The following is a 23,959-nucleotide window of genomic DNA, read 5'->3' as shown; positions in this document are numbered from 1 at the left end:
CCTATCTATACACCATGAAATTATTATTAACATCAAACTCTCAGGGTAGTATTAAATATACCTCTCATTTAAAATGCTTCATTTATTTTATTTTATTTATTTAAATGTATGACAACTGAAAACTACTCTGTTGCACAATGTAGCAGGAATCCCCTTATTATTGAAAAGTTCAGTGCAGTAAAATCACATGATTCATCAGAAATAGAAATGTAAAATTTATTTTGGTGAAAGTCTCAGATTTCTATTTTTATGGTAGAACATAAAACTTATTACTTGTTCTGTTACTTCCTGAGTACTTCATTAAAAAATCCATATTCTTATATGCATAAATAGAACTTTATGGGCTTTTTAATTAATTTTTACAGTTTTTCATTAGTGTCTTCTCATCCTATACATTTAGAATTCCTAGCATTGAGACTACAGCGATATGTGCTTGCAGCCCAGAAAGTCAACCATATCCTAGGCTGCGTTTAAAGAAGTGTGGCCAGCAGGTCAAGGCAGGTGATTCTCTCCCTCCGCTCTCATGATACCCCACCTGGAGTACTGCATCCAGCTCTGGAGCCCCCAACATAAGAAAGACATGGACCTGTTGGAACAGGTCCAGAGGAAGGCAATGAAGATGATCAGAGGGCTGGAGTATCTCTCCTTTGAAGACAGGTTTAAAGAGTTGGGGTTGTTCAGCCTGGAGAAGAGAAGGCTCCGGGGAGACCTTGTAGAAACCTTTCAATATTTAAAGGGAGCTTATAAGAAAGATGGGGACAGAATTTGTAGTAGGGCCTATAGCAAAAGGACAAGGAGTAATGTTTCTGAACTAAAAGAGGGTAGGCTAAGATTAGATATTAAGAAGAAATTCTTTACTGTGATGGTGGTGAGGCACTGGTAGTTTGCCCAGAGAAGCCGTGGGTGCCCCATCCTTGGAAGTGTTGAAGGCCATTTTGGGTGGAGTTTTAAGCAACCTGGTCTAGTGCAAGGTGTCCCTGCCTGTGGCAGGGGGGTTGGAAGTAGATGATCTTTAAGGTTCCTTCCTACTCAAATCATTCTGTGATTCTGTGATAGAGAGACACTACTACAATAGCAGTAGAAGGAGCTGGTAGGAAGTCTGCTTCTCCACACATGTAACCATAAAGTAGGAGTAGCTTACCCAGGATTATCAGCAGAATCCCAGTAATATGCCTAGAGAAAGAAAGGCAGGCAGGGATGGGGGGTGGGGGGAGGGTAGAAAAAAGGAAAGAAAATTTACAGCTTAGGACCTAAAACTTTACCAAAAGTATTCAATCATTGCTTTCTTGCTCCCGACATCCAGAAAAAAACCATCCCACCTCCTGCAACACTACCAATTTTCTTTTTATCTTACTCACCAACAAGGCATACACAGTTTATGTATTGAAATCTCATTTCCTGACTCCATCTTACATCCCTTGCCTCTTGGTTTCTTAATATCTTCTAAGAAAATTTCAGCGCAGTTATAAGAATTCTCATTCTACAGGCTGGGTTTCTTTTACTTCCCTGATTCGCACTTCTTAAATGTAGTCTTTTAGTTCTTTCCTCTGGTTTCTCCTCCAACCTGTCTCTTAGAAGTTTCTCCTTTTCTCGGTCCTCACTTCCCATGTAGTTGTGCACAGGGCAGCTTTTTCCAGACTGAAGTTACCTCTTTAGGACAACAAAAAATGAAAACCTGTACTATAAAAAATATTATGTAAATGGATGAATAGATAAATAAATAAATAAATAAATAAATGGATAAATAAATTAATAAATAGAATGTTATGTAAAGTACCCCATTTTATATTATACTGTAAATTCACTGAAAAAAAAATATACTTGTTTCAAATAGTTGAATGTATGACCCTCAAGGGTTTACTCCATCCATGGGCTTTTCCTGAAACAGGAGGATGTAGACAAAAGCTTGAGTGTCCTGAACTCTTAAATAGAAATACAACTTCACAGAAATGGCACTTCATTATGGATTCAAAGTTTTGTGTCTCAGAAAACTCTGTGCAAAGAACTCTGCTGGGGAAAAAAAACAACTGCAGAAATAAAAAATAAATGTCTATTCTGAATGATTAAAATTGTTTTATCTTGGAAAAACAATGTTTAAGGTTTGGTATAATGAGAAGTTAAATGTGAAATATTTCACAGGCTATTTGAGAGTAAGAAAGGTTTATGTTACTAAAAATATTCAATAGTTTAAGGCACTTCTTTGAATGGAAATGTTTTTATTTTATTCATAAGTATCTTTTGTGGTTTTTTTGATGTGTGGTTTTTGGGGTTTTTTTCATCCCCTTTGATACCACCAGAAAGAAGAACAAATGAGGTGTTCAGATTCCCAAGTTTCTGAAAAATAATTTTGTCCCAAGCCATACAGTCTTTTTTTTTTTACTTTTTTTACTTTTTTTTTTTTTTTTTTCCTGGTCATTTATCAAGGTTTCAAAGTGTACTTAAAAATAAAGTAAGGAGAAGTGAAAAATCAGCTAGACTTTCAGATTAACATGAACAAGTATTACTCTACAGCTTTTTGGGGTTGTTTTCTTCTTCTGGTACTTGCTTGCTCATTTCTGTTTGCAAAGTTCTCTACCGTCCTTGGCCACAAGATCCACCAATATATATTATGAAAATAAAAAATTCCTTATTTTAGTAACACACAAGAAATTCAATGTAGGAATTTCAGGACAATTTGACTTCTATTTTAAAAGAAGTGTTTTCTCTGCATCTACTAGTGACTGAGTGCCATCAACAAACAGAATCACAGAATGGTCAGGATTGGAAGGGACCTCTGGAGATCATCTAGTCCAACCCCCTGATAAAGCAGGTTCACGTACAGCAGGCTGCACAGAGTCACATCCAGGTGGGTTTTGAATGTCTCCAGAGAAGGAGACTCCACAACCTCTCTGGGCAGCCCGTTCCAGTGCTCTGTTGCCCTCAAGGTAAAAAAGTTTTCCCCCTTGTTTAGAAGGAACATCCTGTGTTGCAGTTTGTGCCTGTTGCCCCTTGTCCTGTCACTGGACACCACTGAAAAGACCCTGGCCCCTTCCTCCTGACACTTGGCCTTTGATTGACATTGGTAAAATCCCCTCTCAGCCTTCTCTCCTCCAGGTTGAATAGGCCCAGCTCTCTCAGCCTTTCCTCATCAGGGAGGTGCTCCAGTCCTCAAATCATCTTTGTAACCCTCGCAGGACCCTCTCCAGTAGTCCCCTGTCTCTCTTGAACTGGGGAGCCCAGAACTGTACACAGCACTCCAGATGCAGCCTCACCAGGGTAGAGTAAAGGGGCACAATAACCTCCCTCGACCTGCTGGCCATGCTTCTCCTAATGCACCCCAGGACCCCACTGGCCTTCTTGGCCACCAGGGCACACTGCTGGCCCATGGGCAACCTGCTGTCCTCCTGAACTGCCCGGTCCTTCTCTGCAGAGCTGCCTTCCAGCAGGTCAGCCCCCAGCCTGTACTGGTGCATGGGGTTATTCCTCCCTGTGTGCAGGACCCTACACTTGCCTTTGTCGAACTTCATGAGGTTCCTCTCCACCCAGCTCTCCTGTCTCATCCTGTCTAGTCTGTCCAGGTCTTATTGACTTGCAGCGCAGCCTTCTGGTATATCAGCCACTCCTCCCAGTTCTGTACCATCAGCAAACTTGCTGAGGGTATGCTCCATCCCTTCATCCAGGTCACTGATGAGTAAGTGAACAGGACTGGACCCAGTACTGACCCCTGGGGAACACCGCTGGCTACAGGCCTCCAGCTCGACTCTGCACCATTGATCACAACCCTCTGAGCTCTGCCATTTAGCCAGTTCTCAGCCCACCTCACTGCTCTACCTAACCCACACTGCTTGAGCCTACCTATGAAGGTGTTATGGGAGGCAGTGTCAAAAGCCTTGCTGAGGACAAGGTGGACAACATCCACCACTCTCCCCTCATCTACCCAGCTAGTCATTCCATCCTTGAAGGCTATTAGGTTGGTCAGGCATGATTCTCCCTTGGTGAATCCATGTTGACTGTTCCTCATAATCTTTTCCTCCATATGCTTCAAGATCTCCTGGATGAGCTGTTCCACCACCTTTCCAGGGATGAAGGTGAGGCTGACCAGCCTGTAGTTTCCTGGGTCATCCTTCTTGGCCTTGTTGAAGACTGAAGTGACATTGGCTTTCCTCCAGTCCTCAGACACCTCTCCTGTTCTCTATGACCTTTCAAAGATGATGGAGAGTGGCTTAGCCATAACAACCGCCAGCTTCCTCAGCATTCAGGGTTGCATCCCATCAAGATCCATGGATTTGTGACTGTTGAGTTTGCTTAAGTGTTCTCTAATATGATTCTCCTTGACCAAGGGAGTTTTCCTTTCTGCACACTTCCTCTCTTGCCTCCAGGGTCTGGGATTCCTGAGGGACAGTCCTGGCAGTGAAGACTGAAGCAAAGATGACATTCAGTAGCTCCACCTTCTCTGTATCCTTTGTCACCAGGGCACCCACCTCATTCAGCAGACAGCCCACATTTTCCCTTACGAACCTTTTCCTACTGATGTACTTGAAGAAGACCTTCTTGCCATCCTTGATATTCCTTGTGAAATTTAATTCCAAATGGACCTTAGTCTTCCTTGTCACATACCTGAATGCTCTGACAACATTCTTATATTCCTCCCAAGTGGCCTGTCATTCTTAATTTTCTGTAAACTTCCTTCTTCTATTTGAGGTTTACCAGAACTTCCTTGCTCATCCCTGCAGACCTCCTGCCCCCTTTGCTTGATTTCTTACTCCTATGGGTGCACCTATTTTGAGCTTGGAGGAAGTGATGCTTGAATATTAGCCAGCTCTCTTGGACTCCCTACCTTCCAGAGCACTAATCCACTGGATTCCTCCAAGTAGGTCTTGAAGAAGCCAAAGTTAGGTCTCCTGAAGGCCAGGGTTGTGATCCTACTTTATTACCCTGCTTCCTCCACACAGGGTCCTGACCTCCACCACCTCATGGTCAGTGCAGCCAAGGGTGATTACATTTAGTTAGATTACAGCTAAGCCATATTTCCAAAACCTCTATTCTGCCTTAACTAGGTACCTGTAACTGTATCCTCCAGACAGCTGTTCTTTTATTCTATTGTTCTGTTTGGATTATGACCACAAATATAACAAAAAAACCCTCATACTGTTTTTCACAATTTAGGTTTATTAAGAGAGATGTATCCTAAAATTTTAATTGAGAATCATCTCACAATTATCAGATGAGCAAGTCCAATAGCAGAACATGACTGGGAAGGTTTCCTGAGAAAACACAGACCAAAAAACCTACCTCAACAGGAAAGAACAAGTAATTGCAGTTTGTAGAGTGGCCTATGCCATCTGTGACTTGTCCCACTCTAATAACTTAGTTACATCAAGGCTAAGCTATAGATTTTAACATATTGACCTTCTTCAGAAAGCATTAAACACCTTGGCTCCTGCTTGACCGAGACCTGTACACTGCCCCTTTCTTTCCCTGTGCTTCTCTCTTTGCATCAGTGTATTGATCTTTGTAGTGCTTGGGGTATATTTCAATTCTGTGTTTGCTTAGCACTTAATCAGACCCAGATTATTAAATGATGCTGTAAAACACAATAACATAACTAAATAAATAATAAAGAAGGTGGCCTTTATCTACATGTAGCATTATTTGTTCAGCCTGAAGAGAAAAAAATAGAGGAATATCATGGTGATTTTTTTTTCTTCTTTCTTTTAAGAAAGAAATACATTCTCTTTTATGCGATATGGAGCACTATTAGTGAAAAGCGGCATCATCCACTTTATGTAGAATCATTAGTACTTCTTATGTGTTTCACTAGATAAAGGGAATGGCATACTGTCCCTGATATTTTTAAACATTCAGATTGCTAAATTTTTTAATAGATTACCAAATTAGATATTTTTTCAAGACATATACTTCAAACAGACTCATTGAATTTACATTTCCTTTCTGAACTTCCCTTTCATTAAGTTCCATATATTTCCACATCTAAGTTCAGCATTGGAAGGAAAGAATAAAAAGGGGGGAAAAAGTTATAAAAATAAAGAACATAAGAAATCAGCAACAAATTCTTATCCCAAATTGTATTACTTCCACAGTATTTGACCAAACCTTAGACTTGACCAACTGTACCTATTTTGCAGATAATGTAATTTGTCACAGCTCCAGGTTTCGTACATGCTCTGATTCTCTACTTCTGTGTCTTCTAATTGTATTTTCTCTTCGCCATGCTGACAGCTTTTTGAAACTAAGTCTCTCTTTATTTTCTTATTCTAATCTGTTCTCTATTGTTCTAGCCAGCCCTTCAATATTGCTAAGTAACATGGAACAGTTTTAAACCCCTCTACATATGTGAAACTTTTCGGTTTTTTCTCAGTAATGCATGAGTGAATACAGTGCTCAGGAAATTGAGATGCTAATAATCCTACCCTGAACCTGAGGTAACAAAAGCAGGTGTGCATGTATCTCCAGAGAACTGCTGGCAATTCACTTCATACCTGGCTTGCCGTGCATCTCTCTGGTCCTGGACTTGTGAAGACAGAATGCTAATCCTAACTGGCTGGTATGAAAAAACAGAAAAAAATTAGCCTTGACTAACCTAGAATTAGGAGTCTCATTTTCACTTGGGATCCAGTCATGATCTGAATTGTGTCTGTAAGGAATAAAGGGTAGTGTATTAACCTACAACACCAGCAAGTTCCTGGTGCTTGCTGTTCTGAAATTTTACAAGTAAATATTAAACTAGACATTTGAAATCAGTTTTAAAGCACTAAAGATTTCATTATTTGGGCTTGGACTTTAGGTTGTTTGACTCCAAGAATTTCTAACTGCTGAATAATTGTTACCTATTGGCATATGAGTAGAAGCACATTCTTGGTTTTATCCCAAGACATTCTCCTAGCTGGGTTAAACAGTCTAAACTAGACAACCAATCTTGCATAAAAAAATCTCTGCTTTCCTTATCTATTCTATCTTACTTTAGCAAGTAACAACACCCTCTCCTTTGAAAAAGCTCATAGCATGCATAAGCATAAATGGTAAAAGCACAATTCTAAATTTGTTATTTTATCTTCTTTTCTCCTTTCTCTTCTATCTCTTTCCAGCAGAAAATAAATTCACTAAACACATTTTAAATTATCTCCAGTGGCATAGTTTCTTTTTTCAGGCAAGAGTTTCTCTTCTAGGGACAGGAGTCATGGGGCCTGATTTTCCATTGACACAGCCCTCATTTTCAAAGTTTTTAAAGGGGTGAAAAGAGGAAGAATTCTGTAAGAATATTATTTTACACCAACTGCATCCACGTGTAATTCACTTTCCTGCTGAAGATTAACTGACCAATACAAATGCTTTCAATGAAAAGCAGGATACCATCAACTTCTTTTCACAGTCAAAAATCTGCTTTTGACAACAGAAATAATTCAAAAAGTAATATCCATGGTCTTATTCTTGCCAGATGCTGTGAATTAATGAAAATAAAAAGGAATTTCTTTTTGTTGAGCTCCACTGACTCATCTCAGAACAAAACTATAATTAGTATTAGGCTACCTAATCTGAACTTGCCTTACGCTTGCTAATAAATAGTTGTGGCATACTATTCAGAAGGAAGTCCAACTTCCATAAATTACAACTAAATCAATCAAATTTCACTCCTGCCCATTCTTGATACAATGCAAATTTTGGACTTTGGAGTATTACTTTACATCAGAAATAATTGGAAAGTTTTGCAAAGTGGCCAATGCAGAAATTAGTAATAAAGAGCCTACAATCATTCAGAAAAGCAAAAAATCACAAAGGCTTTAGGTTGAGGATGTTCTAGGTCTTAAAGAAGTGTACTCATCTAATCTGATTTCTTTCAACATTCATATTTAACTGTTTTTTATTATTATTTCATATTCACTATGGATTTTTGAACTAAGGATTGCAACCTTCATAGCTGATGAACTCTTAGCATGGACTTGTAATTGACATGTTAATGAGCACTATTTCACAGTCCCTAAGACTCTAAAAGAAATGATAATTGGAAACTAAGGAAAAAAGATATTGATTAGTTGAAATAACCATCTCTCTAAAAACGCTGAAATTATCAGCCCTTAAATCTAAAACACGTTTGAAATAGCCAAGTTCTTGGTGAAAGTCTGAAATTACTTGTTAAAATGTCAGTCTTCGTTGAAGAAAATCTACAAAAATATAGTTTAAAAACTGACTACAAAAATAGCAGGCTGGGATTCAGAGATTTCCAGGTCAAATCTGGACTGAATGCCATGGGTGGATGGATGGTTGCAGTATAGAAGCAGTCTCAGCCAAACACTCATGTGCTCTGAGATGATCCCTTCAGGAAGGAATAATTCTTTGCAGTGAGAACTGTGTACATCAATGACACCACGTCTGCTCTGTACAGCTGGAAGAAGGGAAGAGCATTTTCACTGAATTCTGCTCTCAGACAAATATAGGATTAAATCATGCTGGAAATCTGAAGAAATCCCCTGGCCACTCTAATTTTCACCATAAGGAATAAATCCCACTTGTAGATGATGAGGATTTCCTGCGTCATACCATGGTGCATACTTTCTTATTTTTAACAGCTTTTCAGGTGGACTGATGCCACCTATACTAAAGCTGTTTTACCTGTATCACAAACTTCATGGGGGACTTTGCACTACACCTCCCATGCACTTGCATGAGCCCACAGTATGGTCTTCACATTACTGAAAACCATGATGTAAACATAACATAAAAAAATGATCTCCATAAAATGCCTGTATGTAACAGAGTATTGTGTTTTATGTGATTGCTTACGTTCTCCAAAAATTTGCAGATGGTATCACAAAGGGAGAGGTCCAGTAGAAAGGGAAGATCTGCTTAGTATCTTCAGAGGATGAATGGAGTGAAGGTTGTTTATTCATGTTGGCTTTAGACTGTAAAGGGAAACACAGCATATGCTAGCCAAAGGACTTTCTCTGAACAACATTACATTACCCATCAAAACCTCAATTACATTTGTTTTGTTGTGCTCATACTACAAATTTTCTGGCTGGACTAAGTAAACTGAAGGGCACAGCTTTTCAAGGATCACACTACTTGGCCAAACTTCAAAGGTGAGCCCAGATGTGGTTTCAAAGAAGCGAGAAGTAACTGATTGCTGGTATCTTTTAAAACAATGTAATGCCAGCTCCCGGAGGCTGGCAGAGGATGGGAACACAAAGAGAGGTGGGCACCTTGGAAATTTTTTGTCATTGTACAGGAGGGGAGAATCTAAAGAGGTAAACAATCCATTGGAGGAGTAAAACAAAATATAAATTAAACACAGTGGAGTAACTAGGCAAGCAGAAAAAAGATAGAATTATTGCTTCATAGAGCATTGCACCATTGAGAAAGTACCAGTACATTCAAACACCATTACCTTCCACTTACCTTGTAACAGAACAACTTAGAAGGGACAGCAGCCTAAGAAATATAATATAGCAAAATAGTATGATACTGTAGTTTAAGGAAATCAGTGATGTCTCCGGCATGCTATCTTGTGTCAGTGAGAAGAGACAAAATCACTGCCAGCACTGTCTTATTCTGCTAAATAGAAGAGGAACAGTCTATTTCCTGCTTCTGAGGCTAGCTGAGCCAGACTGCCTCATGTTCACACTCTTCTCATGCCTGCTCCCTATAGAGAAAACTGGCAGCCTCCACACTAGTCAGTATTTGTCTCTGTCTTCCGAATCAAGACATGGTCTTGAAGAACTAAAATACAACTTTTTGTATACTTTTTCCTGTTCAGATTGTCAAAAACAATGACAGAAGTGTGTCGCATCAGACAGGATTAGTGTTTTTATTGCATGAAGCTGAAGGTATATGTTAAGTATCTTAGGATACAAGGTTGTGCAAAGCCTACTGGGGAAGCATTGAAGAACTGTATAGGGGAAAGGGAACAAAATCCAGTGCAAGATCATTCATACTGCTTTCAGGAGCAGTGCTTGAAGTGAATGATGTCTGGAAGCATGCTCAGGGTTTGTCTTTGAGAGAGTTTATTGGAGCAGTCTGAGGGAGTGAGTTGACAGTTAATCGTGGTGAATAGCTAGAGATCACGTGCTTACACTTACTCCTTGGCTCTCTTTTGTTTAGCAGCCTAGCCACGCCCTGAGATTTATAAGGCCCTGAAATATGCTATTTAGCTTCCACATAATGATTAACTTTGGCTTCTTAGAAATAATTATTTCCACAAAATACATGGAGAAACAAGCTGCCTGAAGAAAATAGCTTTTATTATTATTATTTATTTTTTTAATATGAAGGAAAAGTTTGAGGGTAACTTCACATACCCATATGGTCATCGAGACAGTGGGAAGTGCCATTTTCCCTTTGGGTATCTGTCAGTCCTCAGTCACTCACTTTCAGAGACTTTTCTGCTTGCTCACACAAGGTGGACTGGCCAGTTGCTGCTAGAGCTTTGCTTTGGGCTGGAGGATGAGGAACCTGATTTTCTGTTGGTTTTTTTGCTCTTCTGTTTCCTTTGACCTAATGAGCCCATCCTTCACCTGCCATGGAATAAGAGAAACCCCATGAGTAGAACGTTATGTTTTTCACTCCTCCTGCTACAATTTTGCATGATTTTCCGTACCATTAACTCTACCCTGGCTAATCCTCCACCCTTCATTGCAAACACAGGGGAGGGGATCTAGAGGAGTGAAGAGGAGAGAAACAGAGGAATTTAGTTACAGGTTTTACAAAAACATTTTTAATATATGTTCCCATCATAACTAATGGAATATAGGCCTTTATTTATGCAATTGAGTATTTTAAAATAATGGATCTCTTCTGTGCCACAACTGACATCAGATTTTTGCAGTTAATATGCAGATGCTGAATAAATAAGTTTGAGTGAAGGTCATATTTCTGAAGAGATTGTATAGCATCAGTTTTAAAAGGTTCCATAAATAAAACTTCACTAAGAAAATATCATCTTGAGTGGATGATTTTAATTTTAATTCTCTTTAAAACTTGAAAAAAGTATTCACAGTATAAGGGAAGAAGAAGAATAAAAGTACCTTCTGGAACCTTCATCAGCTGAATGAATCATTTAATTTGACCATGAAATTTTATATGTTGATTAGGCATAGACATATTTTCTCTTGTTTCTTTTTTACATGGTAAAATATGTTTTTTCTATAACTATTTGAAAAGCATTTTTGTCCTAATGCAGCATACAAGTATAAGGATAATTTTTTTAAAGCCTGCATTAATTTAACAAAATATCTAACCTATCCATGTTGTGTAGGCTCAAAAGTTTCCAGAGTGGTTAGTGGGATGTTGGCTTTTTATTCTCCTGGGTTAGTGCCATGTGATTAAATTAAACAATTCTCAATGATAATGATCTTAAGCTCATTCATAAGTCCACATAGCTCTTGAACTCTTTTGCCCTCCCTTCTGCTCCCTGTTCCCTAGAATACAACACAAATACTAAAGCATATAGAATAAAAAGCATTTCTTTAAAAAAATAATGGTAAATGGTGACTGACAAGTTGTACTAACACAGTGGAATCATAGGCTAGAAAGTACATGGCATTCTTGTCTATATTGATCACCAAATAAAACTGCATCCCTTAATATGATTCTCTATACCTATGCTTTTCTGCAGACAACTAAACAAATGTGCATTTGAGCAGATTTACGAGATAAGGACATCATAAATCATGCCAGCTATTGTTTGTGCATGTCTGTGCTCTGTTGTGACCAGCCCACTGTTTTTCTAAGGACAAATTGCCAAGATCTGATGAGAACTAAATTACTTTGTGAAAACTAAGATTTCTTTTTTTCCTGGACCAAAACATTTTTGTCAATGTCTACAAACAAATACTTAGTATGTAAGAGGGAGATTGAAATCCCCATTTTACCAGCAATCTTTTCTCATGTGAAACTAAACTCATTGATCAGAAATAAGATAATTTAAAAATTAAAACTGTGGTTGATTCATAAGTCTGATGGTGGAAAAATGGGCATTTACAAGGATTGATATTTGCCATGACTTTTTAAGTGACTTCTTCTTTCGGCTTCTGATACATTGTGCATATATTTCATATAAGAATGAATCAAAATAGCATGGAGGACAAAAGTTTTAGGACCTCACACAATTACAAAAACAGAATTGCAGTTTCCTAACTCCATTGCACAAGCTCTGTGCTCTGTTTGGCAGCTAACTTCTTTCAATATGTCAGGCTACTGAAATCTGAACAATGACTGTGTAGCTATGCTACAGCTCTGTCTGTCTAGCCCAATTAAAAATGCATTTTTATGAACATGTGTACACACATGGATGAAGACAGATTCAAACTCTTCTGACTTTTCTAACCATACTAACTAGAACCATGCTAGTCCTAGGCTCCAATTAAGCAATGTGCTCAAGATAACACTGCATCTTAGGGCCTGTTACAATCAGCACAGCTCTGTCCCAGCTCTCATTTAGGACTGACCTAATTCACACAGCTATTTTACTACATTTTCCAGTTCTTTGGAGGAGGTGTTTGGGGTTTGGTTCTTTTTTTCTTTTCTTTGTGACTATGCAGAAACCACATCAAAGATTAATATAATGATTATTGGAAAAGGCAAAGTATGAAAACTATTCTCCTAGTGGATTATGTTTGTTTAATGACACCAAAACAGTGCATCTTCCATAATTTTTCTCTCTTTATATTTCAAGTCATATTGCATGTTACAGGTTTGATTCCAAACCAAAGGTTGCCAGGATATGAACAGTAGCCATGAACTGGAATTATCTTGCACATAATGAGTCAATACCTCAGTTTGTTTTGTTAATACAATGAATGGTCCATTTTAACAAATATGCCATCACCTGCTGCTTAAAAGACCATGTAGTCACAATATCATCTGAGAGAAAAGAATCTCTGCTGATGAGAGCATCCTCAGGATGTATCCGACTGAGGTTTAAGGAAGGAGATGGTGAGTCTAAAAACAGAGAACAAATGTTTAGGAAAATAAATGAGCAATACCCTTATATACATTTTTCTTTCAAAGAAAGCATGGAGAATAGAATAAAGCTAAACATCAGATTAATAAAACCAATACAAAACTAGCCCAAAAATGATAAATTAGAAATATTTGCTTCATATATTCATATATCTCTGTGGGTTTTCTCTCACAATTAAAATCCAAATAAAAACCTACTAAAATAGAGGAGAAAAATGAATACCTTGCAAACAATAAAAACTCTGATCTAACACATCATCTCAAAAGGAAACAATAATACATATGCATGAAATAAGAACAATTTCTTTATATTTATGAAGTGAGAAATATGATTGAAAACAATGTCTTACCAGGCTTTCAATAGGCAACAGTCATCTTGCAGAAAAGTGATATAATTTGCAGCAGCTGCAATATGGACCATATTTTTTCATTTCATTTAAAAAACAATCCACAGAACAAAACACATCTATGATTCGCTGCCTATCTATTCTTAATTATAATACTGAGCTCCATAATAACTCACTGGAAACAAGAATGAATATCCTAAAATGTATTTTAGCAGTCTCTGCTTCTTTCACACCTTGATATGGTGGAACATTCAGAGAATCACAGAATGGTTGAGGTTAGCAGGGACCTCTGGAGATCGTCTAGTTAAACTCCCCAGCTCAAGGAGGGTCAACTTGAGCAGGTTACTCAGGACTGTACCCTGTCAGGTTTTCAACACTTCCAAGAATTGAGACTTCAGCCTGGGCAACCTGTCCCAGCATTTAATCACCAAACCCAATGTAGTGTTCAAGATGACCTAATCCACAGCATGTAAATTAAAGACTAATCCAACTCAACGGCACTAAAGGTGGCTTATGTTAGTTAAATGTTATGTTAGTTATGTTCTTGAGTTATATTGTATCCCTTTGAATCACAACTAATGTCAATTTATAATCACAAAAAGTTCTGAGTGAAGTAAATGTAACTGTGTAGTGGAAGGATCATGTTTTTCTGATAACTTCTACCTTCTTTTCTTTCAGTTGTGACACTTGTCCATTTACTTCCCTACTTCTCTCCAAGGTTCATTGTTTCCCTGCATCCTCTTTTCTCCTCATTCCTATTCCTCATTCTCACTCCTCATTTATCACTCTCCATCTTTGTTGAATAGCTCTCTGTCTTTCAATTGTCATTGTCATGATAGACATTTTGAAAGCATTTTACAAAAAGGATTTGCTTCACAATATTTCCTAAGTTGTGTGGATTTGTACATGTCAGAATGATGTCTTTTGCTGTCGTTCCTCGGCCACTGCTGTTGCATCCTATACCTTAAGATTTAGCTCCTGTAAACTGAGCTTTTTTCTACTTAATCCATTCATAGTCAATTATCACATCTCCTTGACCCTTTTACTTAACTTTTTTCTGCTTTGTGCATATTTGAATGGAAAATTAATATAAAATTTCCTTCCTCATATCATAGCTCTTCAACTGATTATATTTTCTTCTCACCATTGTCATGGTTTAACCCCAGATGGTGACTAAGCCCCACACAGCCACCCACTCACTGCCCCCACCAAGGGATGGGGGAGAGGATCAGAACAGTAAAAGTGAGAAAACTTGTGGGTTGAGAGAAAGACAGTTTAATAGGCAAAGCAAAAGCTGTGCATGCAAGCAAAGCAAAACTGGGAATGCATTCACCACCTCCCATCAGCAGGGCAGGTGCTCAGCCATCCCCAGGAGATCAAGGCTCCAGCACATGTAGCGGCTACTTGTGAAGACAAATGCCATAATGCCAAACATCCCCCCCATCCCCCCTCTTCTTCTTCCCCTAGCTTATATATACTCAGCATGATGTCAGGTGGTGTGGAATATCCCTTTGGCTGGTTCAGGCCAGCTGTCCTGGGCTGTGTCCCCTCCCAGTTTCCCATGCCCCTCCAGCCCTCTTGCTGGCAGGACTCAAGAAACTGAAAAGTCTTTGACTTAGTACAAACATGACCCAGCAACAACAAAAACATCAGTGTGCTGTCAACATTGTTCTCACATCAGAGCCAAAACACAGCACTGCACCAGCTACTAAGAAGGAAATTAACTCTGTCCCAGCCGAAACCAGGAAAACCACTTGCATTGCACATCAAATGTAAGTAAGTAACTTACATAACAGTAAGGAAATCTATTTCTTACAGATACATCAAATGCTTCAAACTAACCCTTCCATTTAATATACAGTGCAGAGGGTTTGAACTCTGCAGCTCCCCCAGGGGAGCTATGCAGAAACTCTGCATAATGCTTCAGAAGTGTGGTAGTAGAAGTAATGTAGCTGAGCTTTGCTCCTTAAGAAATTTGCTAAATATTCTGCTTCTCACCTAGGTCTTTTTTTGAGAAACACAGTTGGGTTTCTTTTTGGTTGCAGGTGTGAGTTAAGGAAAGGGAACGATAGGTTTTGTGTGTTTTGTTTTGGACATGCAACAATAAGTTTGAGCATATTTTTTCACCTTACAGACTTTCTCTCTTTGCTTTCTTATCTACAATGACCTTTTTTCTACCTACTGTATTCCCCTTCACTCCTTTCTTTCCTCATTGTAAAAGAAATTCAGGTTGTTTGGGATAAAATTCAGCTGATTCAAATAAGTACTTTGAACTTAAACTGTTGATTTGGCACTCCTTTCCACTTGTCTGTGCATAATGGCAGATCCACATGCAGAAATTACAAAGCAAATTACAGCTTTTCTACACTTTCTCCAGCAACAACAGTTTATCCCTCACACAAAAATATTACCGGTTGTCTCAAAGGATTCATTTAATTTAACTTCATTTCCCAAAAGCTGTTCACTGAACCCAAGCTAGCTATCCTGGACCCCCCTCTAGTTGATGGAAATAGATTGGCACATCCTGAGGACAGTTTGGATGAGATGATATTTCCTGTAGCAGTTTCCCTATTGTTCATTGACTACCTGGGCTTGCTTGGACACGATGCTTAACTATTATGTAGCTAAAGCTAGATGAAATAAATTTTGAGTATCTCCAGACACAACATTACTGTTCATTGCTTGTTGTGTTGTACACTGTGAGTCCAGGTCTCTAGGTTTCTGTAGCAAATTCCAGTGTATACTACCCATGGAGAGAAAAAGCGGGGTGGGGGAGGGGGGGATTGTATGTGTAATATATAACCTTAACAGCACAACAGAAACATAATTAGTTCTATTTCATTCCATCTGTTCCCTGCAAACCTGAACTTTATACATATTTAAATCCAACAAAACAAACATTATGAACTTCTCATTACAGTCTTAATCCTACAGTCCTTACAGACTTCAAACTACTGTTATTTTCAAGCAGCTAAGGTAGTACAATAAGGCGGTGAAGGGCATCCCATCTTTTCCAGTCCCTATTAACTGCCTCACTTGGACAGTAAGTCTAGATTCTTGCATGTTATTTTTTTATTGTACACTGCAGTGTGCTGTGTTTTAACTCCAGACAGCAGCTAAACACCATGCAGCCACATGCCCAGTGGGATGGGAAGGAGAGTGAGAAAAAGATAAAACTAATGGGTTGAGATAAGAATAATTTAATAATAAAGTTAAATACAATGATGATAACCATCATCACCATTGTCAGCAGCAATTATAATGAGAAGGGGAGTGAGAGAGGCATGAAACCTCAAGAAAAAAAAACAAGTGATGCACAATGCAATTGCTCACTGCCCTCTGACCAACGCTCAGCCAGTTCCCAAGCACTGATCGGCACCTCCTGGCCAACTCCCCCCATCTTATACACTGAACATTACGTACTATGGTATGGAATATCCCTTTGGCTGGTTCGGGTCACCTGTCCTGGCCCTGCTCCCTCCCGGCTCCTTGTGCCCCTGCCCACCGGCAGAGCACGGGAACTGAAGAGCCCTTGCCTTAGGGTAAGCACTGCTCAGCAACAGCTGAAACATCCCTGTGTTATCAACGTTATTCTCATACTAAACCCAAAATACAGCACTATATCATCTACTAGGAAGAAAATTAACTCTGTCCCAGCTGAAATCAGGATAAGTATAATCACTTTGGTATGAGATCCTGGACTGAAGTGAAAAATTCAAGCCATTCTATCCTAAATGGACACAAATCTGAGACATTCTCCTATAAACAGCTTTCCAGCCATTGTTTCATTTCCTCAATACATAGAGTCTTTAGGTTTAACTGCTGGAAGCCAAGCAGATTAATGACAACTGGTAATCTGTGAGGAATATATTATGGATAAAAATAACTACCTGTATGGGCCCTTAGTAATAGCTGTCATCTAAAAATCTCTCCACACAAAATTACTGCTTTAGTGAGACATGGAGAAGTGGACAAAAAGGGGAAGAAGCAACTTCTGATGCATGAAATTAAGTTTTTATATAAGAAATAAATATTGTTTCCTATGTTTAATACCTCCATTTAATTATGTATTCATAATCAAACCAAACAGGAATGGAGGCTGTAGCCTTAAATTCTTAACAAAGAATTCAGTTTTATAAAGGTATTTTACTTACACTGGGCTAGCTCTTAACAGTGAAATACTGAGGAGTTTACAATATAATTAAAGCAGATATCTTGAAAGTAAGTGGGAAGTATATAATACCTTGTAAAGCAGACAATGGTTCCCAAAATATCCATGACACTTTGCCATGCCTTAGTAATGCCCTATAGTCATGTTGCCTTTATACCATTCTTAAAAGGAAAGTACTGGATTTTTAGTGAGAATAATACGTTTTATTTCTGTGGCATATAACTTCTAACATTATCAACACATTTTACCCCAGATGCAAACAAAAGACCATCCCTAAGGCTTCAATGGTATTTTGTAAAGAAGAGACAGTTCTGAGGATGATTTTTTTTCTGAAAGTCCTGTGAATTCTGAAACTTACGTAGTTTGGGAGAACTGATGCTGAGGATTTTGCATTGTGCATTTAATATTTGAACATTAAAGATAGTAGAAGTCTTTCATTTACTACAGAGATGCATTTTCTTTGGAGCATTTGGATTTCATCTATGCTTTTCACATTTGCCTCTCTACATAAATTCTTTGAAGGTTGCCAAAAAAATATCAGGAGCTTCAGATTTTTGACACTTAAAGAGTCCGTAGACATAATTCTGTAATGTATTTCTGGTTTTTTTCAGATCAAGATCTGGAAAGGTGAAAATTTTAATATAATAAGATTATGTTTAAAGAACTGAAATTTTTTTCTAGGCTTATTTAGTTACGAAAAATTCCACCAAAACCACAAGGCTGTACAACCACGAGAGACCAGTGTTTTCAAAGCCAGCATGGCACACAAAGTCTTCAATATATCTATCTAATCCTGTATTAAGCACAACTTTTTTTTTTCCCCTCAATCTTCCCATTGAGTACCTATACATTTTACTGTAACACTTGTAACTCCACATGAAATTGAAATTACAGGGTATTTATTGTTGTGCATGAACAAAATACAGTTCAATTAAACAAAATAATCAACAATTCATCACTTGTGGAGTTAGTCATCTCATAAATATCATAACAGGAATTCTCCAAGACCACTTCATTAAACCTGTGAAGAAAAGAATAGATATGGGAAAGAAAAGGAAAACCTATTTGGAAAACCAAAGCTGGTTAAGATGAGTAGGGTTTTTTAGGAGACAGAAAGGTCCACAACATTGCACACAAAAAGATGGTTCCTTTGTGACATACATAGTATACTAAATCAAGATGCCTAGGAATGACTGCAAACCTGAGAGTCTTAAGCATCACAGGATGATGAAATCAATAGTAACCCCAAAGCCTCCGTTAGTATATTACACACAAAAGGAGTCAGAAAGATTATTCTTTTTGAGAGAACAGTCTCTGGAAAATATAGAGTGGAAGCTGACCTGTGAAAAACCTCTGTGATTAACTATTACTGTATCAATATTGAGAAGATGTGGGAATTGGAACAAAAAGGACAGTATTCATTAGGGTGAGGATGTATAGAATATAATATGTGACAGTTTATATTTCAGTACTTCACACTGCAAAACTCATCTTTTTAAAAGACTGTAGGAACTGAATGAATGCTGACATTTATCTAACTTGTCTTAGTCCGAGAATATCTATACTTACACTGCCTAAGATAAAAATGTCTAGGGGATATAAACTTTGACTTTGGCCCTGAGACATAAGACAGCTGCCAATGGCCTAGGATTAGCAAGATCTTTGCTGTGAGTATTTTACTGCTTAATTGCCAACTATTTCCAACCTACAGTGCAGTCTCTGGCTCTAACCACTGTCAGAAATACCTGTTTGATTCTGGTGCATTCCCTGTATTCCTACATTCTTGTTTATTTTTCCATAGGATTGTCTCGGATGATAAGCTACAACAGAGTTACCTACTAGTCCTACTAAATTTTTATTGCTCTTTATGCCTATCTTTTGCCAGAAAATGTTACTTAAAGGTCTGGCACCAGTAATCATCACCTTCATATTTCTCAAACTATGATGTCTCCTTCATACCTATATGAGAAACACAGTGTGTTAAGATATACGTACCTGCTTCCAGTATGTTAACAGTTTTCACTGCTACAATGTAAATATTGTTATTAGTTTACTTCAACAAAACACTGATTTGATGAAGGCAGTGCCTTCAAAATGGAAGCAGTTTGACAGTGGTTTTGCATATGAAATAATCAGTCACAATTATTTGTAATTTCTTCACTTTGATCAGGTGTTACACAGATATAAAGAACTCATCCAATAAGGAGGCAATAATAGCAAAGATTTTCTCCTGATAAATCTGCTTTTGGGATGCTAGCTTGTTTATTTCTGTGTTTTAATCTAGTGACTGCATAATATAAAGTAGCTGAACAGTCCTAAAGAACATGAACGGAAGTGCAGACCTGCTAGAAGTTTAGGCACCAGCAAGCTACAGTGTCTGGATCCCTTCCATTTATTTGCAAGAATCCCACTCTTTTGGCTTCTCTTGATAAAAATAAGTATCTATTGTCATTTAGGATTAACAGATCAGGTAGACATGGCATGACACTTACTATCCTAAAAGTGCTCTTGTGAAAAAGAAATTAGAAGCCATGACAGATAAAACACAGAGCATTTAAAATTGCAGCAGATGTCTATGTGGGAGAAAATTAATGAAACCCTTGGAGTTCCTCTGACACCACTATAAATGCTTGAATCCTTTTGCCTCTATTACGATTATAAGAATACCTCCAGGCTCTAGCTATCATGTTAGATGCCAAAATAGATGCCTAAAGTTCTAGCTTTCACCATGAAAGGACTCTGGGTTGGTCAGAGCCTGAAGGCAGATTCTGCCTAGATTTTCTCCTTATAATGAGATTCTCAGAGGAAAGAGAAGAAATTAAAAAAAAAAAAAAAAAAAGTAAAAGAAAAAAGGAAAACAAAAGGCTTTTAAGTTTCAGAAGGTGAGGTTTTACTAGACCATAAACTAACATAACTAACTTCTTTAAACAGAGAAATCTCCAGGTCTTGTTTCAGTTGCCTAAGCAACAAAGGCAGCTAAGCAACCGCACATACCCAAGGTATCTTGCCTAATTTCAGATATTCTGGGGTATTCTGTCTAGCCCCACCTGTCACTCCAGAAGGCTCTGGGTATCCTGGAGGTCTTGTGACATCTCAAATACAGAACCTCAAACGGAACTAAACACTGATGGCAACCAAATTAAGCCTGAACTGACTATATCACGTGCAATACAAAGGAAGAAAGGTTTATAAAGACTTTTCTCCTGCCATCCACATTCTTTGCAAACTAGTCTTTGCTCCAGCACAGATGTCATCTCAGCAGCTCTCCCAGGCACAATCAGCTCTGCAGTACCCTGGCTAGTCCCCAGGAAGGCTCTCTGCACATGCTGGAGGCACGGCTGCCTGACCTCTGCTAAGGCTGCCGGAGGCCTCTGCTCCTCTCAGCAGTTTCTCAGCCTCCGCATGGACTCTGCATTCCTAGATCTTCCTAGGATGGGTCTACAGGTTCTTCACCCACAATTCCCAAGCTCTGCAAGCTTCTCTGACTCAAGAAGCTGACTTACATGGGAAGAAGAACCCTCCAGTGGTTTCATCTGACATACTTTTCTTCAATTAACATAATATTAAAGTTTAAAATGAACATGGCAAGCATGCTCCCATTTACTTTTTCCTTATAATCCTTTGCAGAACATCCAGCTTGCTGAAAAAGAACATTACAGACTGAGAGGTACTGAGATGCTTCAGCAATGAAGGCAGAACACAGGAAAGCTGAAGCTGGATTACAATGTTGTTGAAATATTAGTAAGTCAATGGTGTCTGTATCCAGCAGCAGAGAAGGGGATGTCCGTGCTGATCAACATCAGTCTGACTTAGAAAAAGAGATGATGAAGCTGGAAGTGATGTGATTCCTGAACTGAGAGCAAGGATTTGCATTTGAGTAATCCGTTCTGAAAGGAATATTTTGCCTGACAAAGTAGTCCCAATTATTTTATGTGATACAAAGTGGGAGCTAATTAGATGCCCAAATTATTTATACAAATTAAGTAAAAGCCAAAGCTCTAAAGAGGGTAATTAAAATTATTTTAAATTAGTATTTCATTGAAGAGGCCTGGAGAGATGCCAACAGCAGGGTACCTCCCTCAGAAAGCCTGTTTGCACCATTCTGTGAATCAAACGTATGCTCAAATAGTTCAGAAGTTACAAATTTCTTAAAGCAAAAAATTGAAAACATAAAAGATTCCCTGTGTGTTTGTATTTGTATTTCCTGTATTAGTTCAACTAACAATAAATGGTGTTAAGGGATTATGGAGAGAAAAATCTGTCAATGAGGAAACAAGGAGAAAAAATTCACCTCTTTCTCAGCAGAAGTTTAATTGTAATGTTAAGATACCATCGTAATGCTACACCTTATGTTGTGGCCTAGATACAGTTTTGATTAAAGGATGTGTCTATTAGATACATCCCTGCAGAGATGTATCTAATAGCCACTATGGCTCAAGACAGAACTACTTGCCCTACCTTTTTCCCAGTGGATGCAAACAGCTTAACTTCTGCTAACATATGTTTGTAGCAAATTATAGCAAATTTTCTCACCTTTAGTCCATGAGGAATAAAGCCAAGGCTTTATCCGTCCTTGTTTCTCTCCCTAAGATCACTCTTCTTTTACTTTCTTCACAGCAAAATATGTGCAGTGACTATTGTGATCTGTCATGCTCCTGCAGAAGCATCCAACATGGGTTATGTACATGCATATCCAACATGCTCTTGCAAGGCAAGTGCTGACTGCAGTTTTGTGACTCTGAAGTCTTGTCAATCCAGCGATGTGAAGTGATTCTGGAATTTCCTGAAGAAATGCACACTTAACCATTTCATGACTTGATAAATTGGTACCTTGTTAAATCAGAAAATATCTGTGCTTTCTGAATTAAAAGAAAATTTTTCAGGACAAAATAACATCTAAAAATCTAAATTTGGCATGATAGTTAATTTGAAAGGAAAATACATTTATAACTGTCAGAAGAAAATGTGAAAAAAAGTTTTTCAGTTTTTTGTGGAGAAAGAAGAGAGAATCCTTTTTACTCAGACTTTCAGCTAGCATAAGAGAAAAACCAGTAGTTTTGAAAAATCAGAATATTTTTTTTTTTTTTTTCATCCTAACAGAAGCTAGAATATCTTCTTTGTCTATTGAATAACATCACAACACAATTCCCCCCAAAGTATCGGTCTTTTTACCCAAAACAATGCTTAAATATTGAGACATGATTCAAAATCAGAAGTCTGAATACTGAATTTATGTACTCCTTAGGCACCCACTTATCCTTTTCCCTCACATACTGATTTGTATCACAGTAACTTCTAGAAATCCCACTGCATCACTTTCTCAAATGCCTTTGCTCAAACTCAGAACAAAAAAGTCAATTCTTGTTCCAGTGTATCCATTCTTCACCATTTCCTTTTCATGCTATTAGTAAGTACAGTTCCTCTATATTATTTACCTCTAATCAACCTGTAAAACCTTTAGTGGGATCTTAGACTATGCAATCTGAAAGGATTATTTTTGCATGAGAATTAATATTTACATAACTTGCGGATATCATCTCAATTCCACTGAAGTTATTCCATTTTTATTTAAGGGTGGTTCGTTCCCCCCTCTCCCAGGTCAAAAGAAATAACTGTGAACAGGATAAGACTATCTCAGTGCATTTCTTCATTTTACCCTTGTAAGCATTTTACTTAACAATGAAAATGTAGGTATGATTATGTACATGCACAAGTTTGTGTGTATGTGTGAGCAAAGTTTTTAGCCTATGGATTCTTTCTTTTGATACAGTTTATTATGCGGCTCTTTGAAGCAGTAAAATTAGTTATGGTACTTTTATTGATGTTGATTATAGGGATGTCTGATTTCATTTAGCATTCATAATGCACAGTAAGTGTCTTTTATAACCACCTTACTTTCACAGGTGATTTGCCCCACTGTAAAATCATCAAGGACATTCATTAGAATTTGTCACTGTGTTCCAGCAAACTAATACTTTTAAAAATAAAGGTTCAATTGTTTGTGTTTAATTTCAGTCATGTTTTCTTTTAGGCTTTAAGCCATTTTGTATTTAACGTATTGCTAAGTGATTCTGGCACTGCTTAGCATTACAAGAAGTCTTTCATTATTCCTGACTGCTGATCAGAGTCAGATTTAGAGCTATCCTGTTCCTAGCATCTTCAGTGTGAACACCACTTCCTCCTAGTTTTTACATGATTCACTGGAGATTGTTTTCTAGATGTAGGGGAGCCTTTAAGCAAGCCTGCTCTTTCCTTATTGAGAAGGTGCATTAAAGTTCTCAGGCCCTTCAAGAACTCATTGACCCTGGTTTGGCCCTTGTAGACTACAAAGTGGGTGAAAAACTGCAGAAAGCTAAACTCAGGGGACAGTGGTCAATGGATCAATCTGTCAATCATTTAAAATTAATCTTCCTTGGGGTTGATACAAGCCCTGATCAATGGCCTTGATGATGGCACAGAATGGAACCTCAAATAGCTCATTGGATGC

The 23,959-nt window shown here is 38.1% G+C and overlaps 1 protein-coding gene across 7 annotated transcripts in view; it reads right to left on the bottom strand.

The window, feature by feature from the left end:
- Positions 1–1,536: 1,536 nt before the first annotated feature.
- LOC308059783 (uncharacterized protein) overlaps positions 1,537–23,959 on the bottom strand; it is a 65,250-nt gene continuing 42,827 nt past the window's right edge. For 3 of the 7 annotated variants that reach the window (XM_080377663.1, XM_080377661.1, XM_080377660.1), the window contains exon 4: positions 1,537–23,959. This exon is cut by the window's right edge. Coding sequence is in view for 3 of the 7 variants with exons in the window: in XM_080377662.1 (XP_080233788.1) it covers positions 8,353–8,380; positions 8,779–8,897; positions 12,821–12,933 (260 nt within the window). In the remaining 4 variants the exon portion in view is untranslated. The other 4 variants (XM_080377662.1, XR_013926401.1, XM_080377665.1 and 1 more) reach the window with 4 other exon arrangements.

Source organism: Falco punctatus, assembly GCF_963210335.1.
Source record: "Falco punctatus genome assembly, chromosome: 2".
NCBI lineage: Eukaryota > Metazoa > Chordata > Aves > Falconiformes > Falconidae > Falco > Falco punctatus.
The sequence above is the reverse complement of the archived record's forward strand: the minus strand, read 5'-3'. Positions and strand labels throughout refer to the sequence as shown.